The sequence below is a fragment of a genome, unplaced genomic scaffold (assembly GCF_019419815.1).
Source record: "Pyrus x bretschneideri cultivar Hongxiangsu unplaced genomic scaffold, Pyrus_bretschneideri_v1 Contig47, whole genome shotgun sequence".
NCBI lineage: Eukaryota > Viridiplantae > Streptophyta > Magnoliopsida > Rosales > Rosaceae > Pyrus > Pyrus x bretschneideri.
In genome coordinates, this window is record NW_025999784.1 from 2274764 (window position 1) to 2291033 (window position 16270).

The 16270-nt window shown below is 34.1% G+C and overlaps 1 protein-coding gene across 1 annotated transcript; it reads right to left on the bottom strand.

Annotated features, from left to right (window-relative positions):
- Window positions 1-12432: 12432 nt before the first annotated feature.
- On the bottom strand, window positions 12433-13381 carry LOC103955161. Its single transcript, XM_009367037.3, has one exon. It carries the CDS (start codon window positions 13104-13106, stop codon window positions 12642-12644), a length of 465 nt encoding a protein of 154 aa, XP_009365312.2. The 5' UTR covers window positions 13107-13381; the 3' UTR covers window positions 12433-12641.
- Between the last annotated feature and the right edge of the window lie 2889 nt (window positions 13382-16270).

A 16270-nucleotide genomic window follows, 5' to 3' on the forward strand; every position in this document is an offset into this window, starting at 1 on the left:
TTAAAAATTTAGCCTTGGAGTAGCCTACGTGTTAGGAAAGGACTAAGTTAGATTAATAATTCAATTTCTATTTTTCACCTTAATCACAACGGGGCTAGTGTTCCACAGCTAAATTTTATTCTTTTTCGTGACTAATTACTTATTCGGTATGAAACTAATGAAATTGTTGAACTTTGAAATTAAGCAACCAAAATGTGTACATTTTACAAGCAAAATTCCCTTTTTTATTATGAGCAATATTCTACATTAAGGAAAGGGGAAAAGTTTGAATTTTGTATTCTTCTGTGGACAAAACTTGTTATTTACGTTGCATTTTGAATTTTTTCAATAAGAAATAATTTCAGTACACTTTTTTTTATATTACTTTTATCTTCTTATTTTAGTTTGATTAATTCAATTTAAACGTCAAAAATAAATATGGTTAACCATAAAAAATTGGTCATAGAAAATAGTGGCTTAAATATCAAATTACTGCTTAACCTTTTGAGTTGATTAAATTTGAGACCTGCATTTTGGATCCCCTTAATAATTTTTTATGGCTAATCATTTCAAATATCATGTCTAAGCCAGCTGAGATTCCATTGACGAATGGAAAGCATGCTAATCATTTCCGCCATAATAGGAGATTTAGGGACATAGATCCACTTAAGTAATAAATCATTTTTATAGTTCGACAAATTATGTTATTACATGAGGAGGAATCCGTGACAACATTATTTTTACACCATTTTTATCACATGTTGAAATGGGACCATTTATATTTTAGCGATGTGAACTGTATATGTTTTAGGTATTCTTCAAAGATTATGCTTATGAAAAATCACTCCTATGTGAAACATATGATTGTTGGATTAAAGGTTTAGGGTTTCTTTGTAAAGCTGTATTCGTCTATTTTTTTCATTACAAATGAATATCTTAATAATTTTAAATTTGTCTAATTTTTTGCAATAATGTTTCTATGAATGATGTTTTAAAATATAAACGGATCGGATTGTTAAAATACATTAGTGAATTCCGTAAAAACGTGTATAAAAAATTGTGTAAAAAAGTAGTGTCATAAATTTGTCCCCATTTTATAATATTATATTTAAATTGATAGTTTGACCATATACATATTGTTTAATAAATAACAATACTTTATGGTACGATTAAAAATTATATTGATGACTCTTACATAACCCTAAGTAGTACGACATTAGACGAATACAAACATATAATTAACACATCTAACCTAGTTTAGTCTGTCAATTGTCATTAAAAGAGATAATTGGACAACGGTCCATTAACTTTAGTTTAATTGGAGCTTTGGTCCCTTAACTAAAAATTCACGAGTATTAATTCCTAAACTTATAATAATGTGGAGCAATGATCATTTTGGCAAACTCTATTAAAACTTCAATCTATCTTTTGCCCCTTTAAACTCTTCATTTAGGATGGAAATCCTAACGGAGTAATGAAAAAGTCATTGTTCCGCATTATAACAAGTTCAACAGCCAATACTCCCAAATTTTTAATTTAAAAACCAAAACTGCAATTAAGCCAAAATTCAAACACTATTACTCCAATTTTCTCGCATTTAAAAGGTTGGAACTCCCCTTTTGCTAGCAGAATAAGCTTCATATATGCAGAGCATAATTCTTTTTATCAAAGGCATGATTCGTTTCCGCAACCAGCCATCAAATCTTTCTTTCTTTAACCAAAGTTTGTGCTGTCATCCATTTTGTTCTTGTGTGGAACTAAACCTTGCATCTGGCTTTCCTAATCTTCAATAATAAGTTCAAATGATTGTACATTTTTGGCGAGACATCCACAACTGTCTCGAACACGTGTCAGTCAACGAGCAATTGAAATATCATTATGCTACTTGAATCATTTTAAACTTTTTTAGAAGATCGAAAATTCAAGTGAATAACAATGTAAAGTACGTTACTAAAAATTTGCCGAAGAATGCTAGAAAAGTCAACAAGTGAATTCGAACAACATAAAAGGCAATGCATACTATGCATCACTTTTTAACAATTTGTTTGGATAAAAAAATTTAAGATTACTAAGGAATTTTAAAATGACGTAAATTGAAATGACGGGATTTTAGTTTCATAATTTGTGAATTTTTTTGTTTGGTTAACCTATAAAAACAATGGAATTGAATACATAATTTGTTATTTTCAACTCTCTATAATAGAAATTGGGAAATGACACATATTTACATAGAATTTAAACTTGGGAATTGGAAATCCCAAATTTCAAGTTTTTTTTTTTTTTTTTCTCACGCGGAAACTCTAAATTTCTATGTTTATGAATCCAAACAAGGGTATTCGTGCATGTCAATTCATAAATTCTGTTTTTTATCCAAACTCAAGTTTATTTCTCTCATCCAAACATAGTGTAACTTTCATGTTGGACAAGTTAATGCTACGCCACCAATGAACTCTTTATGAACTTTCTACCAGCACATGTTTTTGGTATAATATTTAATAATATTGACATATGAATGGAGGTCAAAATGTGAGATGGAAGTAGGTCTATGAAGAGTCATACTCTTGAAAGTCTTCTTAGCATTTATCTTAAGAATGTTAGGCTAATCCAACGTGCATGGGAGTGATGCGATGAGTTGGGTTACCATTTGGGGTAGGTAGTTAATTTAATCAATTAATAACTAAACCTAATTAATTAGAGTTTTCATGTTTTGCTAGTTAATCTGCTTCATGTCATCATGTGTCATAAGGTTTAAGGCCTCGGCTATTGACCATGACCTCTGTCAATCGCCAATTTGGGCTCAACATTGGATTTGTAGGAGTTTAATAATGCTGATAGACTTGGGTTGGGCTAAAATTGGACTCTTATTCTGAGTTCATATTCATAGGGTAGGGACGGTTTGATCTGATGCGGTTTCGGTTGAAGCCAAAACTGAAATCACTTTTTTTTTCAGTGCAGGTCAGTAGGGTTTTCAAGCTTGAACTAAAATGGAACCAAACTATTTGGTTGCGGATTGGTTCGGTTTTCAATCGGTTTTGGTTTCAATTTCAAACCATTTGCAAACTAAATGCTTTATGTCTTTAATACAACTCAATTGAAATAAGAATTCATCATCACCATACTAAATTCAACTTGAAATAAAGTTGAACAGTCAAAATACCTTATAACATTACTTTAATACAACCCAATTAAAATAGTTACGTTTACCATATTAAAACTGAAGTTCAAACAAACTTCAACATCAAAGGTTTGGACATGCTATTCAACAAAAAGGTTTTTCGCTTCGGTCTTCAAGTTACTTACTACTTTGCATCATTTAACACTTTGTCCTTCCTTTTCCTTTTGGACATTACTCTTCGAAGGTTTAGGTGGCCTTTGAGCTTGTAGATGAGCTTGAGAAGACGATACTTGGCAAGACTTTAGATCTTGTGAAAGTGAAGCCGATGGATGAGAAGCTGTTGAATCTTGTAAATTAGAAGCTTGAGGTTGATTTGGAGCTTCTTGTCATGATTATGAATTAAGGGTAGAGAAGCAATACTTGAATTCAAATTGAACAATTTTACACATTACAAATACACAAATAATATAATTACACTTGTTATTATAAACTTTTAAAAACCTACAAAAAGTAACAAAACAAACTTACGAGCAAATCCAGGGGTCGGTAGATCATCTTGCTCTTTGCTCGGGTGCTCTATTTTTTGGAAAGAGCTAAATTAGCCGCTTACGAGTTCTCAAAATTGCATCATGTCCTCCCTAAAGTGCGTGCAAGTATATATGGTGGTGGTTGTCATACTTCCATTCATCTAGTTACACTTACCTTCATTTTTAGCCGAGGTACATGGTATTTCACACTCCAAAATTAGGAGGTCAACTCCAGATGGGGGCGGGTTTCACATTTAATGCGTTAAATACGTAAATATGATTTGGTAGTTGTCTCTCTCTTCTTTAGTCAACACATGATGGCAAAATGACATCCATTCAGGTTCACTTGCTTGACTAACATAGGGTAAAATTAACGAGTTGGAAAGTAACATTTATAAAAAGAACAAATCTAATTTTATATTGCATGCTCAAACATAAAAGTTACAAAAGATTATTGTAAGTAGCCTCATTCCTTTGGTATCATGTCTCACATGTTTGGAGAGAAAAAAAAAAAAAAAAAAAATTTCCAGAATGTGTCACCAACTAGTATGGGCCTAGCTGCCATTGTTGTGTTGAATCATTATATACTAATTTAAATTTCTGTCTTATCTTATTGTTCGTCTATTTTGATATTGCTTTTTAGTGTACTCAGAACAGGAGTATATATGTTATATATTATATAATTTCAGGAACATTTGAAAAAAAATTTCTCCACTTATATAATTACATATAGCATACCACATTGTATTTCGGTCACATTGAAAAACCTCTTCACTTTTTAAATACATGTTCTTTTTCTTCATTAGGGTCAGGTAGCAATTTTAGCACACCGAATGAAAAAAATTAACCCTACTGAAGCACAATTTTTGTCTCACTTTATCGTTTATCATCAAAGTATATTAACAAATTCGTTAAAATTATCTACGTGGCACAAATAAGACTTACTATTGATGAAATGTGTCACACGTTTCCAAAAAAAATTTGTTAGAGTTTTATTTTTCTTATTTGGAAAATAAATTTTGTTTTGAATATCATATTTTATTAATTTTAAGCCATATGACACTTATGTGGCACACATTTGAGCAACAATTGGTCATATTTTTTGTCACGTAAACAATTGATGGATTTACCAATGAATTTTGAAAACAGGAGCAATGTGATAAATGAGTTGAGTTTCAAAGAATTAAGTTACTAAGTTTGAATTTTAAGAAGTTAAGTGAATCTCGAGTTGAGTTTTTAAGTGTGTAAATATGGTTTGTTAGGACTAAAATTTATAAAAATTAAACTAAAATACAAAAGCATCGATCTTAACTAAAATCATGGAATCTTTCCAAAGAAAAAACCTAAATCATGGATTAAATAATGTTATAAATTGATTTATAATTTTGTGAAAGTCGTTGCCGTCCGATTGATAGGAGCATATTCATGCGACTTAAATGGCTTGTTCTCGTGCATTTACGTTATGTTTCTTTAGTTATTTTAGTACTTTAAGCTATTTTCGTATGTTTGTAGGTCCAAAGGGCTACAGGAGCAAAAAGATGCATTTTGGAGACTTTTGGAGCACTTTTGGGCTAAGGATGGATAGCTTATGCTTGGAGCCAAAGTGTTGGACGAAATTGAAGACCTAATTGAAGACCAAAGTGTTGGAACCTTGTTCCCTTTAGTTTTAGGACATTTAAACCTTTCCTATATCCTTAGCCGTGCATAACATTCCAACATTCCACTCCTTCATTTCAGCCACACTCTCACATATCATTACTTATCATCACCACTTATCACTTATCATAATCACATATCAAACACTTATCATCACCACTTATCACTTTATCATCACCACTTATCACCTAACACAAAACCTTGCAGCCACATCCATTCCACTTCATTGCACATGCATCTTCATAAACCATCAGCACATGCCCTCACCATTGCCGTGCATACCCTCACTCTTTAATCATTTCCAACCCACATGCACCCATAATCATTCACATAAATCAGCCACATGCATTCACTCTTCATAATTCAACCACTATGCCATGCATCCCCTCACTCTCTAATTATTTCAGCACATGCATTCACCCTTTAATCCATGGCAGCCACCAACCAACCTAGCTGTCATGTTTCCCCTTTCATCATTCCCTCACATTCTTTAATTCAGCCAACACATGCTTACACATGCATTTTCAGCACCAAAGAATCATTGCCGTGCACATTCACATTCATTTCCAGGTTGTCCCCTTGCATTGCAGCCACATATTCATTGCACATGCATTTCCAACCCACATGCATCCTTTAATCATTCAAACATGCAGCCACATTCCCTCCTAGCTGTCATGTTCCCCCCCATTTCGCCTATAAATAAGCATCCATTACACCTAAATTCACATTCATTCTTCCATACACATTTCAGTCACAAACACCAACCATTCCCTTGTGCCGTGCTCTCTCCCTAATAATCCAAACACCACACCAGAAATCATCCCATTGCCGTGGCCTCCTCCTTCCATTTTCACCACTCCCCAAACCATTCACACCATCAAACTATCCTTAGACCTTGTGCTACAACGAAGAGGAAGATAAGAGGGCCTAAACGTTCATACAATTCAAGTTTGAGTTGTTGGAATGTTTAGGTGTTTCTTTGATTTCAATATTTAATTTCAATACTCTTTGTTTTGTACGAATGAGGAATGGAAGAGAAGATGACCTAAACGTTCATACAATTCAAGTTTGAGTTGTTGAAATGTTTAGGTGTTTCTTTGATTCTCTTTGTTTTGTATCATGAGGAACTAAACCCCCCCTTGGCTAGAGGGGATTCGAAATATATGTTTATGCTTACAATATGATTTGATTACTTCTAATTACGTTTCATAAGTTGTGAATTCAATTTGTTTAACTGTTTGATTGATAACTTATTTATGTATGTTTATTGAGAGTGCACGCTTAATTTTCATGCATAAATATGACGCTAGAATATAAGTGAGTTTCACCTAATAGTTATGAACTTATATTCACAAGTAGTGGAGGTTGCTTATAAACAATCGCGTTAAATGAATTCTTGGCAAGAGTATCATGCATTCATAGTTACAATTGCCTCGTCAACACTTATAATTTTCATAGAACATAATGATCTCTCATTGTATCTCTTCTATGCATTCATGTTGAGAACCATCGGAGAATGATTTGAATTGTCGCATGCATCATCCAATTCAATAACATAAGGAAAATTTGAGAGTTAATTAGTGCATCACGGTTAACTTGGGGTGTTGAGCATCATGGTTTATTGAAAAGCAATTGAGATTCGTTTTATATGCAAGTGTAACATGTGTGGAGATGAACCCCTTAGCTAGCAATCCATCACATTCATACTTACAATCTGTTTTAATTAGAATTTGTGCAATTAGTTTAATTTCGTCCAAAACTCAATCCCCCCTTACTTTAATGTCCAAATTAGTTAGAAAGTGTTTTAGTTTGTATTTATAAGTGTTTTGATTCAATTTGTTATACAAATTCGTCCAAATTCACCAAAGTGCTCAAAACTGCCCAGAAAGTGTTTTTAAGGCAGTTTTGAGTGTTTTGGGTGATGTTTGAGTCTTTTGGTTTGTTTTAGTGTTTTATGCGTTTAGTTTCGCATTCTTTGAGTTTAGTTTAGTGTTTTAAACTTTATTTTACGTTTTTAAGTCAGTTTCCAAGAGATTTGCAATCCCTCCTAATCCCCGGTTAAGAACGATCCCTACTTATATCTATACTACAATTGTCAAAAAGAGGGTTTAATTTGTGTGCGTATAATTTTCGCATCACCGATTCTGACCAATGACAGTATGTATCGCACAGAGCTTCAGTTTGAGTCGGCTGGGGCCCTTAGTTCTTTTATTTCATAACTAAACGCTCATTAATTTACAAATATTACAAAATCATCCATTTGTTTATATCACTTTGAAAAGAAAGTCACAATTAATAGTCACATGTCTCTCTTTTTCATCACCTAAAACTATATGTTATTAAAAGCATATCTATTCTGCAATCAATGCCTTTAGCATCTTAGTAGAACCATTGGACTTAACCTTCAATTTTGAAATGACCTCCTTTCACATTACAATCAAAGTATTATATATTAGAGTTTATGGTACGTTTGATGGGCTGCTATGAATATGACTAGTAGTATTGGACTAGATTGGATGGGACTTGACTAGATTCATATCCGTTGTTTTGTACTCACTCTGCCAGCAGTGCTGGATTGAATGTGGTTTTTTTTTTTTTTTTTTTTTTTAATAATTTAACTTTAAAAAAAAATTGGACAAGAGACCGTCGGAATTTTCTTAGAAAAGGTGAGAAAATGCCGTAATTTGAAGAGTTCCAAATTTTTTAGAGAGAGACGAGTTGGTCTTTGTGATTGGCCTTTTCATAGGTCAGATGTTAAGAAGAAGAAGCAGCAGCAGCTTGCTTCAACAAATAAGAAGCTCGCCGAGTTGGTGGGATTCATAACCCGTTTGTTATGTCGGGATTCAAATCCCATTGGATTCTGGACTCATGTCCAAGATGGGTAACCAATTCGAAATACACTTTACACTAACCAAACAAAGGTTGGGATTCATATCCATTTTAATTGTCCATATCCTATTCCTAGCCGGACCACCAACCGGGGCCTATACGTGCTAAAGAATAAATTATCAACGTGATTATTATCGTATGTCTAAATAATATTATTGTTTTACCATTGAAAATCATAAATTTTCTTAATTTGGAGGACATGGTACTAAAAAATAGTCAGGGTTTCTTTTAGGAATTGTTCTTAAAGCAAAACCAATCAAGTGAAGTATTCGATTTTGGAATATTTTATACATATTGTGGTTAGTACACTTAAATCTTTTCTTTTTCAAAGAGATATATTCTCTATTTTGTGGGTTTCATACTATTTAGGCACCCTTTATTTATATTTTCTCTTTTTGGGTCTGAATTTTGTTTTTTTAGAGAGGTTGGTAGGGTTGGAAGTCCATAGGAAATATAATAGAAACTGATATCCCATCTACAATGTCCTAGCAAACTTGTTATAAAATTCTCTTTGATGTTGTTCACTCTATGTTATTATCCAATGTGAAATGTGTCTTTGTTGAACTAGACACCATACCATATTCCACTCATCTCACACCCTTTTTGAATTTGAGTACTAATTAGTATGTCCATGATTCCCTTTCAATATATTCTGCATATTAGAAGGAAGAGAGAAAGAATGAACCAATGGCGGGAAAAAAAAAAATCAGCATTATTATGATATTTAAAAACTATATGTTGGCCTAAAATGAAATTAAAATTTTTTGCCTTGGAGTTACCTACGTGTTGAGAAAGGATAGGTTTAGGTCAATCCTAATTTTTCACCTTAAATCACAACAGACTCATTGAAAAACTTGAAGCTAGTGTTCACGAAATGTAGCAATCTCAACAAGCTAATTTTTATTCTTTTTCGTGGCTAATTACTTGTTCGGTATAAGGCTAATAAAGTTGATGAACTTTGAAATTAAGCAATCAAAATGTGTACATTTTACAAGCAAAATTCCTTTTTTTTTTTATTACAAGTAATATTCTAGACTAAGGAGAGGAGGACAGTTTGAACCTGGTAAGCAATAGGTTGAAGAGGAAGACCTTAACCACCATGACAATCTATCACTTGTAGCAAACATCGTATTCTTCTTTGCACAAAACTTGTTATTTAAGTTGCATTTTGAATTTTCGTTTCATTAAGAAGTAATTTCAGCCGGCATTTTTTATATATTATTAATTATTTTTATCTTTTGATTTTAGTTAGATTAATTCAATTCAAGTATCAAAAATAAATAATAATAGACAAGAAGAGAATTTAAGTGCAGAAATCACTTCTCATTTATATTCTAAATGGTGAGCTTCATTCTAGATGGTTAACCATAAGAAATTGGCCGAAGAAGTTCGTGGCTTTTTCTTTCTCTCTCTCCCTTTTTTTTTTTTTTTTTTTAGATAATGAAGATCGTGGCTTAAATATTAAATCAGTGCATAACTTGATTAAATTTGAGATCTGCACTGTGGATCCCTTAAGCAGCTTATTTTTTCCTTTTTTTTATGTCTAATCATTTCAAATATCATTTCCAGGCCAGCTGAGATTCCATTGACGAATGGAAGCATGCTAATCATTTCTGTCCATAACAGGAGATTAAGGGACATAGAGACTAAATTTCTAAGTAAATTTTGTAACTAAATGATATAATTGTTGTTATTGATGATTGGATTATTACTTAAATGTTAATTAACGTGCTTATTTTTTATCGGTGACACATTATTTAGTTTGTTAACTTAGTTTAAAAATTTAGTTTCCCTATCATTACCCAAGTAATAAATCATATTTCTAGTTCGACAAATTATATTTTATGTAAGGAGCGAATCCGTGACACTATTTTTTTCACACAATTTTTAGCACATGTTTTAATGGAGCTCATTCTGTAATGTATTAACGATCTGAACAGTCTATATTTGAAAACATCATTCATGGATTATCCTTGCAAAAAATTAGAAAAATCCAAAATCATTGAGACCTTCATTTATCGTGAAGAAAATAGACAAATACGGTTCTACAAAGAAACTCTAAACTCTTAATCCAATGGTCATATGATTATATATTTGAGTGATTTTTGGTAAACATGATATTTGATGAAAAACCTATAAGATAGACGGTTCAGATAATTAAATTAATTACAAAGTGAGCCTCACAAAAACATATATAAAAAAAAATGATACCACAAATCTGTCTCCATTGTATAATATTATATTTAAATTGCTAGTTTGACAACCTATCATATTGTTTAATAAACAACAATACTTTGTCGTATGATTAAAAATTATGTTGGCGACTCGACATGCATGAACCCAAGTAGTACGACATTAGACGAATACAAACACATAATTAACACATCTAACCTAATCGTTAGTTTGTCAATTATCTTTAAAAATGTAAGCACCATGTGGTACGGTGGTTGGGGAATAATTTTAGACCCATATTCAGCAAGGTATAACGTTAGTGAAGTACACGATGATGATCAAAGAGAAACTAAAATGTCTCTATGAAAATTTTCGATTCCCAAAAAAAAAAATGACGTGTCTAAATCATCGAGGGTTGCCCTTTAAAAAAAAACAATTATCATTAAAAAGGTTGGAACTCCCTTTTGCTAGCAGAATAAGCTTCATATATGCAGAGAATAAATCGTTTAACCCAATACATATTCGTTTGAGCAACCAGCCATCAAATCATTCTCTCTTCAAACTTGATTCCTGTGCTGTCATCCATTTTGTTCTTGTGTGGAACAAAACCTAGCATCTGTCTTTCTTAATCTTCAATAATTGTTCAAATGATTGTACACTTTTTGGTGAGACAGCCATAACGTCTCTAACACGTGTTAGTTCACAAGTGGTCGAAAAATCATTATACTACTTCAATCATTTTAAATTTTTCTAGAATATTGAAAATTCGTGACAACAACTACCTACCATACATTGTTGAATGTTTGCGGAAGAATTTTAGAAAATTCAGTGAGAGAATTCGAGCATCACAAAAGGTAATGCATGCTATACATTGATTTCTTGTAGGATCCTGTATTTGTGTAGCAAAGTTGGTTTGCTAGTGTTTAATTGAGATAATAAAAAATAAAATAAAAAACTATTTCCGGATTACAAAAGTACTTTCAAATTAATGTGCAGGAAATTTGGCTTTTCAATGAGATCTGGTGTTTGAAGGTCAATGACTATTCACTAAGTTTGGCATTAACCAATTTAGTCTCCATTTTACTGAAGGATTATGAGTTCAAATATCACAAAAACAAAATGCCGAGACGATGATGTGTGAAAACACTTAATCCATAAGTTTAGTAGATGGAAAATAATGTATAAAAAGATTATAGTAGTGTGACATCACTCCTTAACTTTCATGTTGAACAAGTTAATGTTACACCAACAACCTACTAAATTAATCCAGTAGATGGTCACAAGTTAATTCCTGAGTTAATGTTGGACAAGAACGTTGGAATTATCCAACGTTCATGGGAGTGAATCGGAATGGCAGTTTCTTGCATAATTTGTTAACCTGACACGAAAATAACAGATTTCGAGTCAACCTGTTAACGAGTTAGGTTGTTATCAGGTTAATGGATCATTATCGGATCACTCATTAAAAACCTGATACAATATCATTTGCTATCTCTAAAACAAACCAATTAACTTGACACGAAATGGCACTATAGGTTAACGAATTAGGTCTCGAATCACTTGTTAAAAATCTATTAAGATAACAAGTTTGACACAACACGACACAACCTGTTAAGATAACAAGTATAACACGAAAACGATACAAACATGACAAACACGACCAAATTCCTAGGCCTTGGAATGACGTGATGATTTATGTCACCATTTGGGTAGGTAGTTAATATAATCAATTAATAAGTTACACTAATTAATTGGAGTATTCAAATTTTGCTAGTTAGTTTGCTTCATGTGATTGTTGGTGCGCTTGGCTTATAATAATATTCCTCATCAAACTTTAGCTTGATATATTACTTGTAAGAAATTAGTTTGCTTCATATCATGTTGCATGACTGATTAGGATTAAGGCCTCAGCTATTTTAAATGATCTATGTTAATCACCAATTTGTGCTCAACAATAGGATTCGTACGAGTTTAATTATGATATTAGACTTGGGTTGGGCTCAAATTGAACTGTTCCTCCTACTTGCCCAAAAAAATCGCTTTTGTCATGTTCGTGTTTTTTTATATTTAATTCTGTGAAATTTTTCGTCAAAATTAAGACACATATAATGTAGACGTATGGTTGAAAGGATTAAGACACATACAATGTAGACGCATGGTTGAAAGGGTTGAAGAGCAGCTAGACAAGTCTCAACGTTACGTTACAAAGCCACAACCAAATAATTACACACAAGTCACAACATTTTAATTTTAGTAAGCTGTCTAGTACGTACAACGTTAGGTTACAAATTAAGATCAACAACTTAAGTTTTGAGGTGACGAGGATTAACCACCTCAACTCTACTAACCCCCTCCTTGTCCTCCGCCGCCTTCGCCACCTCCACCTCCCCCACAACCAGCCCCGCCACGTCAACATCTTCCCCCTTCACGATCCTCTCCTCCGTCTCCTCATCCACGTAGTTCGGATCCCCCTCGTCGATCGCCACCGGGACCGGGTCCGTCACATCATCCACCACGCCACCAGGCCCCTCCCACGTGTACTTGCCACCATGGCCCGACTTGGGCGGAGGCTTCCCGATTCTAGTCCCGTCTTTCGGGTGGCGGTCCAGTCGCTGCACGCCTTTGTCTATGAGCTTCTTCTCGACGTACTTGACGGTGTCGATGTTGTGGGTGTGGAGCTCCATCTTCTCCACCCTCTTCCGGCCCTCCTCGTCGTGGCTCACCGCCCGGATCGTCACCGTGTCTTTCTTGCCGTCGATGGGCTTCATTTTTTTATGCACTCTCCCGAGTCTCTTTGTCTCGACCCTTGGGTGTATATAAGAGAGAGAGAGAGAGAGAGAGAGAGAGAGAGGGAACTAGAAGGTGCTGGGAAGAAGGTAGCATTGTACAAGCTGTTGCTGCAACCTTCTGCCGTGTAGTGGCCGAACAGATTCCCACGTTTTGTTGTATGAATGTTTATCCTTTTTCTGGTAACTCTGAGAAGCTTCTGCACAGAATTTAAGGGAATAAATTTTGGACCAGAGTGCATGAATTCTATCTTTACAAGCCCCCGTTATTCGAAATGTTTGTATTAATGAGCCTTTCTCCCTGCGGACAAAATAAGCGGACGAAGATCCAACGGTTGTGATCAGCCGAGTCTATCAGTTTCTAAAAATTTGTATGATCCATGTACATTTTGAAGTGATTTCCGCACGCTTAATTTCTCCTCTTGCACAGTATATTTTTTGGACACAATAAACTGTTGTGTTTTGATATCAGCTTCCTTGACATGTGTGATATTTGAAGGAATTGGATCCCCTTCGAGGCAAACCTTTGGGATTCTTCTGACTCATTAATACGGACCGTTGGATTTTGATCTAAAGGCTACAAACAGGAGGTCTATCTAAAGTTATAATAATTGTAGCTGTTTGATCAAAATCTAACGGCTCGTGTTATTGGGTCAGGAGGATCCTGAAGGTTTGCCTTGGATAGGATCCAATTCCATATTTGAACTTTTGTTACTTGCTTAACGTAAAAGCTGTTTTTCATTTTTCTTGTACTGTGGAAAATAGATCCAAAGGGAGAGCATTTCAACTTCTGCTTTTTGTTTGCAGCATTTGAACATGTTGTATTGTGCTTCTTTCTCTGTGTTTGTGTTTGGGCCCAAAATAATATGGTCAGGCTGAGTGTTTGTTTGTGCTCGGCCCAAAGCCGTGTCAAAAGTATTATGGGCTGTCTGGTGATTCCGGGCCATTAAGCAGGGATGGTTGAGTCCTATCACAAGAAGGAGTTGTTCAGATGAGAAAAGGGGTCGAGGAAGTCATAGTGTAATTAGGATTCTCGACCAACAATGAACAAAGCCCTAAAAAGGGGTGCGTTCAAAGTCCTAGTGGGAGTAGGGTTGTTCGAAGCAAAGTTGGAACAAAACAAGGAATCCCAGTCCAGATAAGAGTTGAATTCAATCTCAAGAAAAAGTTGGTGCTATAAATACAAGACGTCATGCAACAATTAAAAGCACCCCCCCTGAATTCAACACATAATTGCCCTGTGCAAAACCTCTCAAACAACTTGAGATTTTTATTTTCTTTTTCTCACCAACACACCTTCAGTTTGGATAAACAGCACTGTGGAGGCAACCGGCGAACACCTTCAGTTTGGATAAACAGCACTGTCACCGTAGAATCAGCCGACCGAGGAGCACCTTCAGTTTGGATAAACAGCACTACGTCGAGGCCGACTGGTTACCTATCCAAATCTCGGCTGAGAAGGGTTTTCGAATCCTTGTTGGTAGAGGTCATCTTATTAGCCTTCTCGGCGAAGTAAGGTGTTACAAGTTACGACATTCGGCGTACTAGATGTCGAGTGATTTTATGATTGGATACTCACAAGTGAGTTTCAGAGTTCGGTATTCTGACGGCCGAACCACATTCACCATCAAGACATACATCACCTTTGAATATGTGTGTCCGTATAGTCTGGTGTCGATTCGACGTGCTTATACTCTTACGAATACAATCACGGTGATTGAATCGGGCGCTGACGATTTATGAACTTCGCAGAACTAGCAGCCTTGTCTTCAGGCTCTAGAACCCGAAGACCAAGAGTGTTCCTTCCTCGGTCGCAGTCGCAAGATAAAGAAGTCAGCAACGCGCTCAACGCAACATCAACAAATTTTACTCCTCGGCCGAGCTCGGCCGACAAGTTAGCACGCCTCGCATTCAACCGAATGACGTAGTTAGCTTATTAGTTACTCGGCCTGCGCGCCACGTAGGTTTGTGTAATTTTTAGAGTCAACCGTTTGTCTAGCTGTTACTCTTATTGCAACACTTTCAATTCGATAGTTCAAAGCTTCGATGGAACATATCTTTGACAAGTTTGTTCATTTTATTTCTAATTCAGCAATGTATGTCGTATATATTATTTGGTTTTCAACAAAATTGATATTTGTTTTTCATTGTTGATTTTAGAATAATGAGACAGAGAAACAATAATTTAAGTAAGGTGTGAATTCTCTCTTTTAAAATTTATTAAAAAAGAAAGTTGTTATTAGCATTAAAAAACCTTTCACATTACAAATTTTAGATATTTAAAAAAAATAAAATACATTTATAAGAACTGCACAATAAAATTTCTTAGAATGTCTATAATAATTCTCAAAAAATTTGAGAGATTACAATGAAGTTTTTTAACATAATGACCTGTTAATATAGAAGCGTCGTCCACAAATTAGCTTTCCTGAAAATGTGCCTGAAGAATATATTCAATAATTGGCGAGCAACTTCTTGAATGAATAGCCTTTCTACCTGCAGTGGAAGAGCTTCTATCCCAGCTAGAAGAGGCAACGGGCTGGGCCGACTAAATAATAGAATTTTAAAAGGATGTTTTAACAAAAAACTTATGGGTACTGTTTCCTTTAACAAAAAATCATATTTTTACACTCAATTCTGATACTATTCACTTTGCCTTTTATTTTGTCTTTATCATTAAAATTCAAAATTTGCAAGCCATTTTCATTAGTTTTCCTATTTTAAAATGGAAATTTTAACGAAAAGCTTTCGGTACCGTTCACTGTAACGAAAAATCATATTTTTACACTAAAATATCAATTGTGGTACTATTCACTCTACCTTTTATTTTGTCATTATCATTAAAACTCAAAATTTTCAAGCCATTTTCATTAGTTTTTTTTTTTTTTTAAATTAGTTTATTCTTGATAAAAGAAAGCTGGAGTTTCATTGTAAATTTAATTAATATATAAAAAGGGTTTTTATTCCGATTGGTGCTTGACTTGACATTGGATATTTCAATTAAAATGATCATTATAATAGAAAATTGCTCGATTTTGGTTCATTAAAATGAGTCTCGCAAGTCAACTTGGTTTTTTCGTTAGCTTCCTATTAAATTTTATGTTAGTATCATGATGTGAACACACTCATTCAATCATATAGCATCA